The 17434-nt window shown below is 35.5% G+C and overlaps 2 protein-coding genes across 2 annotated transcripts; one reads left to right on the top strand and one right to left on the bottom strand.

Annotated features, from left to right (window-relative positions):
• LOC109227136 (cytosolic enolase 3) lies at positions 4967-13269 on the top strand. The gene is made up of 13 exons (XM_019392168.1): positions 4967-5311; positions 5408-5562; positions 6647-6821; positions 7609-7680; positions 7760-7876; positions 8544-8624; positions 9494-9570; positions 9638-9741; positions 10117-10215; positions 10307-10392; positions 10558-10644; positions 12297-12494; positions 12829-13269. The coding sequence occupies exons 1-13, from the start codon at positions 5207-5209 to the stop codon at positions 12892-12894; spliced, it is 1422 nt and encodes a 473-aa protein (XP_019247713.1). The 5' UTR covers positions 4967-5206; the 3' UTR covers positions 12895-13269.
• LOC109227135 (proliferating cell nuclear antigen) lies at positions 13672-15681 on the bottom strand. The gene is made up of 4 exons (XM_019392167.1): positions 15231-15681; positions 14424-14576; positions 14236-14333; positions 13672-14147 (listed from the first exon to the last, which is right to left on the bottom strand). Exons 1-4 carry the CDS (start codon positions 15547-15549, stop codon positions 13923-13925), a joined length of 795 nt encoding a protein of 264 aa, XP_019247712.1. The 5' UTR covers positions 15550-15681; the 3' UTR covers positions 13672-13922.

Raw genomic sequence — 17434 nt, 5'->3', positions numbered from 1 at the left:
CTTAACTAAAACACGAAAAGTTTCAGCATAATATGCTGCTTTATGGAGCTTCTGCAATTAAACTTTTAGCATATTATATTTGAACTCCACCACATTATGAATTTCCAAGATATTATGCTAGAATCCCATATGTAAAAAATTCGAACTCCAGCAAATTATGCTAGAATTCTTCCGTATTTTTAGGGTATTTTTGTTAAAATTTTATATCTATATGAAAAGGTGTTTCAATTTCGATTAATTTTGAAACTGTGACTAATTTTTATTTATCAGTCGTAAATCTAGCTATTTTTTAATTTCACCCCAAAGAAATGAGATGTTTACTTTTGGTTATGAGGTCAATATTGAGAAAATCTCACTTTATACCCATTAATTTTAAATTATTTACCCTTTAATGCCCAGGCCCAAATTATTTACTTCTCCACCCATGCGGCCCAAACAATTTACCCGGCCCATGCATTAGCTTATTCCCCTCATTTAACGCCTCACTTAACGCTATTTCACCCAGCCATTTCTTTCATTTCAAAAATCCCATAGCCAAACCATGAGAAATAATATTTCGCACAGCAATTACTGATTTGACTTGTGAATTTTTCTTCAGATTTTGTTTCTCTTCAATAATATTGTACATGAGTTTCACTCCAAAATCCTCTTTCTATATTAGTATTTTTTTTGTATTTATTTGTATTTCTGAACCCATGAGTTGATGCAGTTATATATCATGTTTCCCAACTCTGATCTTTGTGTGTGTATGAAGATCCACCATTGATGAGCTTGAAGCTCCTGTATTTAAAATTTTATTTTGAAGATTTATTATTTTATTCGATGTGGGTGCTATAAAATATTGATTATATTATCTTCAAGTAAGCTTCCGGAATCTGAATTTTTATGTGTATTTGAATATTCGCCATTGTTGGGCTTGAAAAAGAATTTATATCCCCTAAATATGCGAATGGTTAACATCGATAATCAAGTAAATTTTTTTTCCTTTTCCATAAAAATATTGTACTATTTAGGAGGCCGCGGATGCGATGGGTAAGATGAGTCGGGGCAAAGCGACCGGACCAGACGAGATTCCAGTAGAGTTTTGGAGATATGTGGGTAGGGCAGGCTTGGAGTGGCTGCCCTTAGAGTTGGAGGTGATTTGGACTAATTTGGTATCAAAATTTGTAGTTAAAATCGAGTTCAAAAAATTCTTCTACGACACATGTGTCAAACATGCATTATACATGTATCTCACATACATGTATACATAGTTATAAATGTGATACATATTTGATACAAATATGATACTTATGTGATACGCATATAATCTTTTTTTATATTCATATTCTACTTTGAATTTTCAATTCAAACCACCTCAAAACTCTACCAAATCATCCAAAAACTTAGATTTAAACTCCTTAATATGATCCAATCTATTACAACTTTCAAAATCTTCAGAATTTTATTTGAATGTGATTTTAGTTATTTTCTCCTTTTATTTATCTAAAGTTATTCCTTGATTTCCAAAGTTTTCTAAAATAATTGCACCAATAGACATAATACTAATCTAGCTATATGAAGATTGAAGGGGTATATTTGCTAATTTAAAAGTTTGTTTTTATTTTATGTTTTTAATCATATTTTTAGTAGAATTTGAATCGAAATAATTAAATCGAATTAACTAAACTTATTCAATTTGGTGATCATATATTTTTGTATGCACCAAAAATCTTGTAAAATCAAAATAAATTTATTTAAAGTGGATTGAACCAAGCGAACCAAACCGAATCAACTCAAAACGGATCAAACCTACTAAATGTATACCCTATACCAATCTCCTTCACTAATGGTAGACAATGGCACCCGTAGTCATCAAATCCTAGATCCCCATATGTTTCTCGCCCTTATATATTTTTAAATGTTAATATGTTATTTGTTTGGTTCATTATTTAGCATTGCATCTCATATAAATTACCGGACACACTTGAACATACATATGACATGTTTTTTGAAAATACATTTCTGTTTTTAGGATTTTATATGTATGTGTGTGTGTGTGTATATATATAGAGAGAGAGATTGTATTTCATCACCTTGTTTGAAAGAATTTGTATGTGATTCTTGGAGAGAAATAATTCTTATTTATTTGGGTATTCAATTCTTCCATGTGCTTGGTTAGTTTTGGCAAGTTTATGATTAATGGCTAGAGATTGGTAAGTTAGACTTATTTGGGATATTTCTGTAAGATTCTCAATATTAAATAAAATAAATTAATCACGAGTTCAAGTCCCATATTTTCATTCTTTAAGACCATGTTAGGAGATTTTAGAACAAATAAATTGTTTTGAGGCATGAACTTGAATTGTCATAAAAGTAAATATTAACTCCTAAGATCACTTTTGTATTTTATTTATATTTTAATTTATGTGCCTTTAATATTTCTTTCTTAAATTTGGAGTACATTCATTCTTTGTCAAATAAATTGTGGCAATGGAGTTCTATTATACTTTTTTGTGAGTTAGATAATTAATTGATAATAGTTTTTTCCAAATGTTTTAGCTTTAGAGTTATAAGTTCATTTGGAACTTTAACTATCGTCCTTCTTTTTATTGACATTTTACTCTTTCTTCTCTAACTATATATTTTTCTGATGTATCTCATATTTCTCTATGTGAAATAAGATTACAAGACAAATCTAATGAAGTATTAAAGAGCTAAATTTTTGTAACACAAATAGCTTTAGAATGTGCTTAGGGCGAAAACATATAAAAAAGATAAAGTTGATCAAAGAATTCCTACTTCCGACATCGTTAGTTAGAGCAGTCAAATTTCAAAAAGGAGATATACCAAAATTTAACTGATAGTGTGATGACTAGAAAAATAGAGATAGAGTTTGTCGGAAAGTATGTTTTTTGAATTTACTCATAAAAGATCTTAGGGTTATGCGATAATCCAAGCTTTGGTATATCTTGATTTATAATTTTATTGATAAATTAATATTTTTCAAATATGTATATTAACTATTTTTAGTATATATCTTTAATTAAAAAAATATGAAATATAGGTATAATGCACGTGCAGAGAAATTAATTTTTTTTTAATTAAATATAAAATTTGAGCCAAAACTCATGACCTGTAAGGCTGGCTCTATAACACATGCAAAAAGAAATTAAACATACAGGTAAATACTAAAGTCGTAAAAATAGCACGGTTCAGCCAGTTTTCGGACTGGTCATTCAAAAATAGCCAGCGTTTACCAAGTCAATGAAAAATAACCATTATTTTGCTGCAGCAGAGACTGGTCCAGCATAATATACTTGAGTTCGGTGCACCTGTGTATGAACTTCCAGCATATTATGCTGGAACTCCAACACACGGAAAGTTCTAGTATAATATACTGGAGATTCGAGCACTTGTATATGAACTTCCAGCATATTATACTGAACCGGTATACTTTGTTGGAACTCCAGTATATTATGCTGGAGTTCTAGTGTACTTATGCTGGAACTCCATCATATTATGCTGGAGTTCCAGCATACTTATACTGGAACTCCAATATAATATGTTGGAGTTCAAGTATACTTATGCTGGAACTCCAGCATAATATACTGGCTTATTTTCCGGGTTTTGAACAGTATTTTCGCTCAGATTTATCTTTACATGAAAAGTGGCTAAATTTCGATTACTTTTGAAACTGGGCTATTTTTGAACGACCACTCTTAAATCTGGCTATTTTTGAATTGGCGAAATATATAAAGCGCCCCTTTAAGTTGTCCTCAACGATCAACTGAACACCTCAACCGAGGCCATTTTCAGCTAAATAATTTATTTATTCACAAAAGAAGATCAACTAAACACCCGACCATGTCAGCCCCCATTGCGTGAAATGCACTCTCTCGGATGCAAGTTGCCTACCTAAAATTAGGTTGCTTTTCCTAAAATAATGTGGATCCACCTAATTTTCACACCTTCTCCTCCAATTCTCTTCTCCACCATTAAACACCCTCCTCTACCCTAAATCGCCTCTGCCTCCATTACCAAATATATGATTTCACCAATTCAACAAATTTTTTTGTACGAAACCCATTCTTCTCTTTCACCTTCTCTACTAGATTATCCAAACAATTACCATTGTGCATCTTTAATCTCAACAAAAAGCTAGAGATTCTGAGTATGTTTTGGTCATTTGATGGAAGTGTATGGTCACGTATTCTGATTTTATGCATTTTTCTTGGATGCAAACCATAATTCTGTAACGAGAAGCACCCTTCTAAAGCAAACCAAAAATATTCAAAAAATTCACAATCACACCCTATCCGTAAAGTATCAATAGCAGACCAAAAATTGAAGTGTTTGATTGATACCCATGTTGAATTGATGGCTCAAACACGTTCTCCTCATCAAGGCAAAGAAATTGGTATCGAGTTTGCTCCATTTGGACTGCTAGAACTCCACCTCCGTTCAATTCTGTATCACCGACAATTTGCATGTCATCGGAGAAGACGATTCCCACAGTGAAATTGTCTGAAATTTGGTGGGGAGGTGAAACTTGGTGGAATTGTCTGAAATTGTATCACCAGCGATTTGCAGACCATTTGATGGAGAATAATCTCCACGGTTTGGAATTTTATTTTTTGACCCAGAAATGGAAGCAACAAGTCTCTGTTCCTTCAAATTTTGTCCATTTTTTTCCTTTTCTTTTTTAAAAATGGCAAAATTACACGTGTCTTTTTTTGATTGGTCCAATTGACAAGTCATGGCAAGTGCAACTCATGCATATGGTCAGCTATACTCGGGTGTTTACTTAACCTACTTAATAGCTACTTGAAGTGTTAAAATGAAAAATGGCTCGGTTGAGGTGTTCACTTGATCGTTGAGGACAACTTAAAGGGGCGCTTTATCAATTTCGCCTTTTGAATTTCTCCCACTAAAGTCTAAACAAAGCTCGCTATAAAATTGTAGAAATCCATACTAGTCTATTTTGTGAACGTTTGATCAGGGACACGCGGCATCATCAGACCAAGGCAAAGCAATCAGTTCATTTGTCCCAAATTCAATACTCAGACAAGATCCTAGGTTACTCCATCTTCGTTCAAATTCGAGCTCGAGCTGCCGGAGCTACCGGAGTAATTTTTCCGGCAACAAAACGCAACAGTTCTCTTCACTTCATTCCCTGTTTTCCAAATTCACGTGAAGAAACCTAAGATTAGCTAAGAAGAAGAAAATGTCGGTGCAAGAATATCTAGATAAGCACATGCTTTCTCGGAGAATCGAAGATGCCGTTAATGCCGCCGTCAGAGCTAAAACCCCCGATCCCGTCCTCTTCATTGTAAGTTCCTTTTTTTTTTTTTTTTAATTTCTCTTTCTTTTTGGTGCTTTGATTCAAAATTGGCAGTTTCAATAACCCTAACTGTATGCTTGATAGTCAAATCACATGCGGAAATCTGTACCGTCGGTGATAACGAAGGTGAAAGCGCGGCAAATATTGGACAGTAGAGGAATTCCGACCGTCGAAGTTGATCTCCACACGAATAAAGGCGTTTTCCGTGCTTCTGTACCTAGTGGTGCTTCTTCTGGAATGTAGGCCTTTTTGATTTCCTTATTTTCTTTAAAGTGAATGTTGTCTCTGTTTTTGTTTGTGAGTAATAATTATTCATGCCTGAACACTTTCCGCAAAATTGATTTTTTGTTGAACTCAAGTAAATTTGATTAATGGACTAGGGTTCAATACAAATAAGTTGGAGTTTTCTATATGAACGGGTGGTGTCTGAGTCAGGGTGGTGTCTGAGTCAACTTGCATGCACCTGGACTAATTCATATGCGACCTGTCTAACACAAGTTGCAAAAATACTAATTCAGCAATATCGGGATTGAAATGAAATTTTAGTTAGATCTCGGCGGCTTAATCTTACTCACCAAGGTTGGAGCAGTTGGGTTCACACAAAGTGTTGTAGTTAATATTCGTCTATGAGATCTCCACATTGTTTCTCCTATGCCTCAACCACTAGGCCTTTCCCTTGGGTACTTGACTCTATGAATCATCTATACCCGTTCTGTTATATTTAGGTCCAGTACTTCATTCCAAGTTAACTCAAGTCATCTGTGAACCAAAAATCACCAGATGGAGGGAAATGTTCTTTTCTTGATAACAATTGTTTGGTGTGTGCAAATGCCTTTTTTTTTTTAATCAAGAGCAAATGCCCTTTTTTTAATTTTTAAAAATGTTTTTGATGCATGCAAAGATCATTTTTATTTTATGAATAATTGTTTGCGGTGAAGCTCCTTTGCGCTTTCTTGTTTAACAATTTTCAGTGATTCATGCAAGAGCCTTTTATTCCCCTGTTCATCTTTGCTGGATAGTTTTATACATGTGACAGAAATGAACAGTGCTCTAGGTACTTTCTAGTCTTAAGTCAGAATTCAGATTGTGATTCGCTGTGTATATCTCATTTTTACCACCCAATAAGAGTGACCTGTTAAAAGCAAAAAATTTAGTAGAGGTTGGAAGTGCAACAGTGAAAATGCAAACTAATTTTCCAGCCTCTCTAAGTGATTTTTTTGGAGCTAGTTGCGGACTTGTGTTTGAGCATTTACTTAGCCGTTGCAATTTATATTGGAGAATAAAGAAAATGGTGTAATTGTGGTATTTTTTCTAAAATATCAGGTATGAGGCTATTGAACTGCGTGACGGAGACAAAGGAACTTATCTTGGCAATGGTGTGAATAGAGCTGTCAAGAATATTAATGAGAAAATTTCAGTTGCATTGGTTGGTATGGATCCCACTCTTCAATCTCAGATTGATCAGGTCATGATAGACTTGGACAAAACAGAAAATAAGGTACTTTAGCTTCTCTGAGTACAAATGTTCAAACGATTAGGTACTTACTTCGTTTAGCTCGCCATTTGAGTCAGAATGGCTCTGCGTATTTCGATTACCTGCATAGTTTATGAATGTGGAACTTAGTACTTAATGCTACTTTAGACTACCTGCATAGTTTATGAATGTGGAACTTAGTACTTAAAATTGCCATCTTGCAACATACTTGGAGTTCTGGACTTCATGGATTGCAGGAAAGTCTTAACAAGAGTTGCTATCTTGTAAGATAAATTTTGTGGACCCCTTGAGTTGGAGTGTTTTACCTACAGGCAATTGAAGTTTTCCCTATCTTTGAAATTCTCTTCCATTATATCCATTTGTTTGGTTCTGTCAAAGGAGTTTATTTTCTTGTAATGTTCCATCTAATTAGTGAACATAATAAGAGCAATACAACTTTCGTATCCTTTTTCTATGGAATGTAGTTAATTAGGCTCCCTTGAGCGCTTGTGTGCATTTCTTTCCATCCTCTTTCTTTTAGTTTTATTGTTTTTTTCTGCTTATGCTATGGTTAAGGAAATATCTATCACTGGCTTTAGAAAAGTAGCTCTATCATTCAGCTCTAAGCATACCTTCTTTCCGCCCACCATTCTTGTGATGTGTACTAGAAAGTATTTTCTTGCAATGAGGATTGTAACTGACCTGCTCTTGAGTCCTCATTTGTTCAATGCCTGCGAATTTAATAATTTTCCATTTTTTGGACATAATAGCTTTCATGCTCACTGACCTTCTCCTTTGTCCAATGTGATAGAGTGAACTTGGAGCAAATGCTATTTTAGCTGTCTCAATAGCTGCTTGCAAAGCTGGAGCTGCTGAAAAAGAGGCAAGCATACTTCCTCAGTTTTATACCTAAACCCATAATCTTCACTGGACTAGGTAGCTTATCTCTCGATGAACTTCAGGTTCCACTTTACAAACACATTGCTGATCTTTCTGGTCAAACAAGCTTGCTTCTTCCTATTCCAGTCTTTACTCTCGTAACTGGAGGAAAACATGCTGGAAATAATTTGGCTATTCAGGTGAACCCGTAGTCTTTACTTGTATATTTTAAGACCTGCACAATGCTTGCTCACAAGTTCTTCATAGTGGTTGTGACTCATTATTTGTGAAGTAGTGTCTACTTCCTAGAAGAACAAGCTGGTGACGTGCTATTTTTTCATCAAGTTTCGTTGAAAAAAATTATAAATTGGCTTTGGGTTAATGCCATTGACATGTTCTCCTTTTCTTTGATTCTATAACCAGCCCACCAACGATTTTCTTTTTGTTTTTCTTGGTTTTGCACTTGAATCAAATTTTGACATGTAGAAGTTTTGTGGCATTTGCAGAAGAGAGTTAAGCATATATAAATTACTTTTGTTGTCTGAATTAAAGAATAACATATGTGATGCTGAAAGAAACAGTCCTGTCTCTACTCATCATAAATAGTCACTTCCAATGACCAAAAGTAACTTTAGATGAAGAGACCTATTTCCACTTGGAATGGTGGATCCAAATCTATTACCTAATGCGTTTCCCGCTTTTGCTTTTATGCTCTTCAGAGATGTTTCTTTGAGCTACTTTGCCACTGTGTTCCATCACTTTCTTCAACATTTTGATCATCGTGATATGACACCACTATTTTGAGCTCATAATGTTTTTGTGCTAAATTGCAAATCATATCTGAAAAGTGATATTAAACTTCTGCAGGAGATAATGATTCTGCCAGTGGGATCAAAGACATTTGAGGAGGCTTTACAAATTGGTTCCGAGACCTATCATCATTTGAAGGTGAATTCATTCAACTAAAATATCTTCTAACTCTATTATCGGATGTTCTCCACCTGCCACATGAAGGAAGTTTGAACTGCTCTAACTGTTTATACAAACAACATATGTCTTATTAATCTTGTGTCTTCTTACCCTTACCCAGAATTCTTGAGTGTTTTGTCTTGTTCCTTTCTTAAGTGTTATTAATGGCTTAATGCACTGTGCAAGTCAAGCTTACTTCTGATTCATATGAAATAGAAAACATCCTTTGTTTGTTATGGATACACACTATTTTGCTGGAACAGCTGCTATCATCCAAGATTTTCTATTAATCCTGGAATAATGTGCAGCAATTTGTGCATAATTTATATTAGCCCGAAGTATACAATTTGCAGCCTGTACATGTTGCCATATTAGAAAACCTCCTTTGATATCCACATGTGATGGTGATACTACTCGGAAAAATGTAGAGTTGGGGCTGTACTGGTGTAATGGTCCAATTTTTCTCATCGCCAATTAATACGCAGTTACAATGTAAATTTTTGTGTAAAAGCATATTAACTAAATACTATTTCTTAATACTAGTTTAAGTATAAAGGTTTTGTATTAATAATCTTTGCTTACAATTGGAAAGAAACTTGAGATGCTTTCAAGGAGAGTCCACTTGCAATCCTAGACTCAAAGCAAATTGTCTGTTGAATCTTTTTTACTGGAGCAAATAGAATGCTGTAAATGATGTAAACCTGTTACTTGACTTCATAAGCTCCTTAAAGTTTGTCTTGGAGTTAATCCAGTTTTTTTACTGTTTCTTGTATCCCCTGGTTGCAATTATCAATAAACTGCTTTACTTTATATATAAAAAAGGTCTTTGCTTACAATTAAAAGGGCAGGTAGTGATTACAGAGAAATATGGTGCCTATGGATGTAATGTTGGTGAAGACGGTGGTTTTGCTCCCGACATCTCAAGGCAAGTTTTGATGTCTTCGTCTTATGCTTCTCAATGAAATTGTTGACCCCGGATACTGCATTTGCAGCTTAAGAGATGGCTTGGACCTTGTTCAGGAGGCTATTGGGAGAACAGGGTACAAGGAGAAAATAAAGATAGCTATTGGTGTTGCTGCGACTGAGTTTTGCATAGGTGATATATTCCCTTTAGTTCAAATTTTTGCTGATTGTAGATATGTAGAATCATGTGATACTCTGTCATAGCTAGCTAGGAAAGTCTTCAGTTGATTTGCAGTAATCTTTGCTCACATGCATGTAAGATTAATCAGGATAGAGTGGGAGGACAATAGTTTCTTCTTTTTTTTTTTTAGGGGGTGGGGGGGGGGGGGGGGGGTAGGAAAGTCGAACGTCAATCATTATTAAAAAAAAAATACTCAATCTGCAATTTGCCTTTAGCTTTTGGCGTGTAGTAGGCTAGGTTGAAATGGTGTAATGATATGTCTCTTTGATTGTATAATCTTCTTATATTCTTATTACTAACAAACTGACTTGCGTTATTCAAATGTAGGTACAAAATATGATTTAGATTTTAAGACTCCAAATAAATCTGGACAAAATTTTAAATCAGGACAGGATATGATTGATATGTACAAAGAACTCTGTGCAGGTATTTTGCTATCTATTGATTCTGTGATGTGAGCTTTCTGTTATTCGAGATATCACATTCTCATCAATTCCTTTTTTTTCTCTCCCTATAGACTACCCCGTTGTCTCAATTGAAGATCCATTTGACAAGGAGGACTGGGAGCATGTCAAGTACTTTTCGAGTCTTGGAATGTGCCAGGTTCGTCTGGGTTCTCCCTGGTGATTTGATCATCTGATTGCAATATCTGCCATGATGCACTTCTGCCCACTGACATACATTTATTGCGATCTTGCTATTTTTATAAAGTCATTTCATATTTATCAAGTGTCCTATCATGTGTCAAACATGAATTGCTTGCTGCAGGTGGTTGGAGACGACTTACTAATGTCAAATCCTAAACGGATTGAGAGAGCCATACAAGAGAATGCGTGCAATGCCCTTCTTCTCAAGGTACCTACTGATATTTGTTGGTACTACGACATCTTTCTTTGAAGCAAACTATTGTCATTCGTGAGCGGCCATCCTGCACCAGAGAGAGAGGGAGGAGGGGGGGGGGGGTCTGGTTCGAATTGTGACTGATCAAGGGCAAGGAATATTCCTCTCCATGGCACAAGTGCAATTTGCAAGAAAAGGAGTATATTATGAAAGCTTCACACTTAAAAAGAGTAGAATCAATAATTGTTGTAGCAAACAGTGTTCATTTGACGCACAAAAGGAAAAACATCCTCTATAGAAGAGCTCTGTTGAGATTTATCTTTGCAAAGGATAACCCATATTGCATAGATTGTTGGTTGAAGGTTTTGGAAATTAAATCTTTATTTTGTGAAGGGACACTGACTTGTGATAATTATCCAAAGCAGTTTTATTTATTAAAACAGGAAGAAAAAAATAGATCGTTGCAAAAGTATGGCTTTCCAATCATATCGCCGAAAAGAGATATCCTAGCAACTCAATGTGTAATATGATCATTCAGGATTTTGTGTGGTTTCACCTTATTCTGGTTTTCCTTTGGTAATTTTGTGCTTCCCTTTCTTGGAATGAACTAGACTCTCCACATTCTACATATTTGCAGTGCTAGGAATTCACAAGAATCTTCTCCAACAGTGTAACGCTTTAATTCATTAGCGTATGATATGATCTGGACTTAGATTAGCTCTTGAATGTTAAATTTTGATGTCCGAACGGCCTTATAATTGGGTTAGTAATCAACATTAGAATATGTTCTTTCTTTTTTATTTTAAAATTATTTCAAAAATTTAACTCATCTTCGTGTGAAGGACAATGAAGAGGCTATGATCTAGGATGTTAGACAAGTAATGTAATTACACATCAAAGTACACCTGAGGGGGTGGTTGCTGTCCATTAAAGTAAGCATACCTGACCTGTAGGGGAAAAAAGAACTTTAATTGAACCCTACCACATCATTGATCATCGAATACTGGATAAGATTGCCAGCTGACCCCTCCCCCCCCCCCCCAAAAAAAAAGGCTCAATAAACAGAGTAATCCGCACCGCTATCCAACACCCACACTGGAGTCATTGCACATAGCAACCACTATATCTTCAATGTCTACTGCTTTTCTCTAATGGAGTGAACAACTCCCTGGCTTTTGGTTCATCTTGGTGACCAAGAATTCTTTGAAGGCTTTACCTGCCATTTGAGATCGCTCTACAGTTTAGTATTTGCGGCAACTCTGGAGGAGTACTTGTTCATCCACACCTGTCAAGATGTTTTATTTATTGTTTTGACAACTGTCAAGAAATTGTCCATCCATCTGATGCCAAAAATGAGACTCCAATATTTGCACTAATTTAATTCTGAGTCATTGCCCTATTATTAGTGATTTGAGATCTTAGTAAAATATGCCATTTTGTTTACTTCGGGATTCTGGTACTTCCTTGATTGTTAGGCCCTTCAGATTTTCTTTGTCAAGTCTCCTTGATAGTATCATAAATCCTTAGTGGAACTGAACAGTATCCTATCCTTTTATAACTTAAACTATTGAATACATAGGATAAGTCTCCATATTGTCTGGAAATATCGGTAGCATATGTTGCTGATGTAAAATACTTTCTGATGGCGTGGATTCACTGGGATGCAGGTTAATCAGATTGGTACAGTGACCGAAACCATTGAAGTGGTCAAGATGGCTAAGGATGCCCAATGGGGGGTTGTGATATCTCAAAGAAGTGGTGAAACTGAAGACAGTTTTATAGCTGATTTATCTGTTGGCTTAGCTACTGGTCAAATTAAAGCAGGTGCTCCTTGCCGAGGAGAACGACTAGCAAAGTACAACCAGGTCTGGTTGCTAGCCTATGATTTTTTATAATGTATTTGCCATGTTTAGCTGAATTTGTGGACTGCTTTCAATTTTTAGAACGGTAGTGGTTTTCCTTTTTCCTTTTCTTTTTTCCTGGCGGGAGTGGAGGGTTTGAAAAAGTAATTCCTCTGTTTACAACCTCCTCAATGAAAGAAGTTTTAGTGGCACAGCCATCTGCTGTGCCATGCTCTTATTGTGGTTTGATACTCTGGAGGACACATTACAAAACACTTATTTTTCTTAAGCATGACTTTTTCACATCCTTTTTTTCTGTCCTTTTTTCTAATAAGTATGGCGTTTGTTTATCTTGCAGTTGCTTAGAATTGAACAAGAGCTTGGTGATCAAGCAGTTTATATTGGTGAAAAGTGGAGGACCTGATCATTTTTCGGCAGACTTCTATTTTTGGACATTCTTCCCATTCTTAGTTGCAGCGCTACAGACTATAGAGTCTTTTAGTTTGCAGCTATACGGCTACCACTTTGAACATTCTCCATGAGCAGTGCTATAGCTTTGCAGCTAATGGCTAGACTGCGGGATGAGATTGTCTGTTCTAATCTAGCAGTGTTAAAATCTGAATTTTCCTGTTTGTAGAGGCATTTGTAAAAAGAAATTGAGTTAAACTGCAATCGGAAAAAATCTCACGTTTTTTGCAACTGTACTGTAGTTCTCATCTTACGATCATAAAGGATGATTTGTCCTGCGTACTGAGTGCAACAATGAAATAGATAACATTTACTTCCCTGTTGATACTTCTGATATTGGCAGTTCTTGGTTCAAGTTTTCGCACATATCTCAACTAAAATGCTAGCAAATCTGTAATTCTTTTCCTCTCACCACTAATAATTCTAACAAACTAGTGCATCATTTCCAAGAAAATGCGAGCAAAATTAAAGAATATTGGTCATAATTATACAAAATGCTAGTAACATTTTATGTTTCATCTTTATCGTGGATAAGCAAATGGGAATTGGTAAGTGCCTCCCCTAGTCGTACATTGCTTACAACAGGCCAAGGATATATTTTCATAAATCAATATTTTCACAGCAATTAAGCATTTCAGATTCTTAAAATCATGTTAAGGAGCAGTTACTCCTATATGCTTCCAGAACGAAAATCCCTTAACTGTTGTAACTATATATTTAATGAAGCATCAAATGAACAAGAAACTGTAAATTCAATGAAGTAGGTTTACCACATTCAAGCATCGGATGCAGGCAAGAGAATAGAAAAAGAGTTAAAAAGAGGGAAATACACGATTTCATTAATTAACACAAACCTAAAAATTTGTCTAGCAAGTCTAAACTACATACTGCTTGCCTGAAAACCTCAAATGAGCTTCATCACAGAAAATTTAACCCCCCCCCCCAACCAACAATCCAAGTTCAAAAGAAAGCAGAAACATAAAATCAAGGTTTGGTTTCCTCTTCATCCTCTTCAATCTTAGGTGCCAGGTAAAACCTTATATATCCCATCTCAGCAATCTTGTACTCAACAACAACAGGAAGCTCTGAAGATAAGCTGATGGTCACTGTGTTGGACAAAGGAGTTGCTTTCGTGAAAGAGTTCAGGTATCTCAGGGCAAAAGTCAAAGATACTGGCTCATTCATCTCTATTACTGTGGCTTCTTCAGGCTGCCAATTTGAAACCAACATGTCAAACATCAGCTAATATCACAAGAAATAATCAACCAGACAGAAACACTATAAGCAAAATATCTACCTTGTCAACAGTTGTATTCTGCCTGCAAACGATATTTGCAGTACCAATGTCACCTCTGGTTGAGAATTTTACACCTTCCTTTGTCACAGAAATTACAACTGCAGTTACCAATTGAAACAAAAGTTAAATCTTCAATCACCATTAGTTAGTTCACTAATGCTGCAGTTAACATGAGAGGCAAATTGCACCTGTATCACCAATACTGCTAAGGTCTTTGCAAATTCTAGCAAACTCTGAAGAAGGCATTCTAACAATAGCATGGTACTCTGCTTCTGGAATCCCAAGATGTTCACTGTCAATGTCCATCAACTTCATCTCAAAATCAGCAATCTTGTCTTGGGCTGTGAACCATCAAGTAATCTTAATAAGTTACACCCAGCCATAACAATGGAAGAATAGGAGACAAAATCCAAATTCAAAATCAAATCACAATTTCTAAAACAATATATTCAACTTAATACATGCAACACCACACGCTATGATGAATATACCCAATGCCAATTTCTTGGACCAAGTGTCAATAATATCACTTCCGAGCTAAATCAAACTAGTTTAACTCATTTTTATTTTATATTTTTTTAGAAACAGTAAGGTAATTACTTTTAAAAAAAATTAGATATTCAAACACTATGGCAAAAGTTCTATTTAGCTGCAATTTTATCTCTTGGATCAAATATCAATTATACCAATTTTGAGCTAAATAAACAAGTTTATTTTATTTATAATTATTTAGAATCAGTAACATAATAATTTTCAAAATTTATAACTTACATATTATAAGCTGCAATTTTTCCCACGTCAAAATAACCAAAAGGTACATATCAGTGTTTTAAATAAAGTAATCATAAGCAAAAAAAATGTCAAATATTTTGGGAAAGTTAAGTAACAATTTGCAAATTTACATAACAAATTTTACAATGCTTCTAGATCTTATTTATCTGTTACACGACCTACAAAAAAACTAGGCTTCAGAAAAAATAAGTATTGGAACTTACTGGGGCTTTCAAACATGAAAGTGACGGTGTCACTGCCATCGTCAGCCTTGAGGGTGATGATGTCATCATTCCCCGCACATTTGAGCATTTTAGCCATGTTACCAAGGTTCATCCCCATTGAAATATTACGGTCACAACGATAGTGCTCAAAACCCTCAGATCGGAGCAGCAGCGCCACCAGCGCCACATGGCTGGAGTCCATGGCCTGCAGAGAGAACCCGGTGGCAGAGCAATCGAAGTTCGCATCGTTCACCAGATCCTTAATTGATTCTAGAACCTTCTTCAGCAGACTTCCCTGAACAAGCCGTAATTCCAACATTTTCGATGAAAAAGGGGTTTTGAGAAGGTCTGGGGAAGTTAGGGTTAGGGTTTGGAAATGGGGAGGAGGGAAAAGGACTGACAGTGTTTGAGAGAGAGAGAAAATGGGTGGGAAATAGGGGTTAGGGTTTATATAGCTGCTGAATTGGGAGGTGTGCTCAAGAATTCAGGGCTCGCTATTGGCGGGAATGGAAATGAACTGCTGAGAGGAAAAAATATTTTTCCCGCCTTTATTTTGGGCTACTTTAGCCCATATATCGCTGGGTCTGCCGCGAAAAGGCCAACGAAGTAAGTAGTATGGCCTCTTGGGCTTTAAATTAGGGCATCTTACGGAAATGTCTAAAATAAATCTAAATTTATCAATCTTTAGCCATTAATCACATACTTATCAAAACTAGCCAAGCGCATACAAAAATTAAAAACTTAAATAAACAAGGATTCTTTCTCTCCAAGAATCACACACAAAGATCTACTTTTATATTTTTAAGTGTGATCAGCAACATTAGATGCAAGACGGAAAGGAAATTTCATGGATGAGATAGCAAAGATGAAACACAAAGAAAAAAAGTATACAAGATTCCAAACACCTAAGCAAAAAGGGATCTTTTTCAATGGATATGGTTAAAATTCATTAAAACATATGGATGAGTCAATATACGAATTTGAGGAAGATTGGATGTGATTTGGACTAGTTTTGATGCAAAATTCATAGTTGAATTCGAGTTTAAAAATTTCTCTACGACATATAATCAAACATGTATCTCACATACACGTATACATGAATATATAGGAGATACATATTTGATACACAAAAAGATACATGAAGATACATATTTGATACACAGTGAGATACATATCATCTTCTTCTATGTTTATCTTGTGTGCTTCGAATTTCGCTCAAATGCCAATTCAAACCACCTAAATTCTCCACCAAATCATCCAAAAATTGAGAATCACACTACTTAAGATGTATCCAATCTATTATTCCAACAACACCCGCTCGAAATAAATTCCAATTTTTAAAACCCAAATTTTTGAATTCAAGCTTAAACAAGCTTCAATTGGTTACCCATGGTACTTTCAGTTTAATCCTTCGACCCAATCAAATTAATAGTGATTTCTAAATTGAATTAAGGTGCTCGATTCTTTGAAACTCACTTTAGCTCACTGTATGTTTTAAAAACTAACATTAATAGAAATTGTTTGGATTAATATGATATTTGGCCCTTTTCTGGTAAATATTTTTTTTTGCTGGTTGGGATTAAAATTGTTTATAGACTGACGGTTTGAGTAGTTTTGCCTTTAAACTATTTCAGTTTTTTTTTTGGGTGGTGGGGGAAGGGGGGGGGGGAGGAGGAATTTAACTATCACGACCCTAGTTCTCCTTCCGTGAACCGTCGTGACAGCACCTAGTCTCTACGACTAGGTAAGCCTAACATTGCAGAAAAAGGAGCGAAAATATAAAAGTTATCAACTAATAAGTAAATTTAAACAAGGAATGTGATGCCGCTTGGCATATACAATAATTATTTCCCAACAGTACATAAACTCTCCCAAAATCCAGAATGTCATAAGTCACAAGCTAAAGAAAGACACAGTACTCCTATACTCCAGAGTCTAATACAAGAAGAAAAACAAGAAGTCTTTAACTTGAGGAAGATTAGATAGGGGGTCTGCGGACGCGGCAGATATACCTCGAAGTCTCTACAGTCGTCTCGCCTCACTGGTAATGCAACTGATGCGAGGTACCTGGATCTGCACACGAAAAATATGTGCAGGAAAGGGCATGAGTACACCACAATGGTACCCAGTAAGTGCCAAGCCTAACCTCGATCGAGTAGTGACGAGATCAGGCTAGGGCCCTACTGGTATATATATATATATAA

This window comes from Nicotiana attenuata, chromosome 6 (genome assembly GCF_001879085.1).
Source record: "Nicotiana attenuata strain UT chromosome 6, NIATTr2, whole genome shotgun sequence".
NCBI lineage: Eukaryota > Viridiplantae > Streptophyta > Magnoliopsida > Solanales > Solanaceae > Nicotiana > Nicotiana attenuata.
Note: the sequence above shows the minus strand (reverse complement) of the source record. Positions and strands in the feature narration are given on the sequence as shown.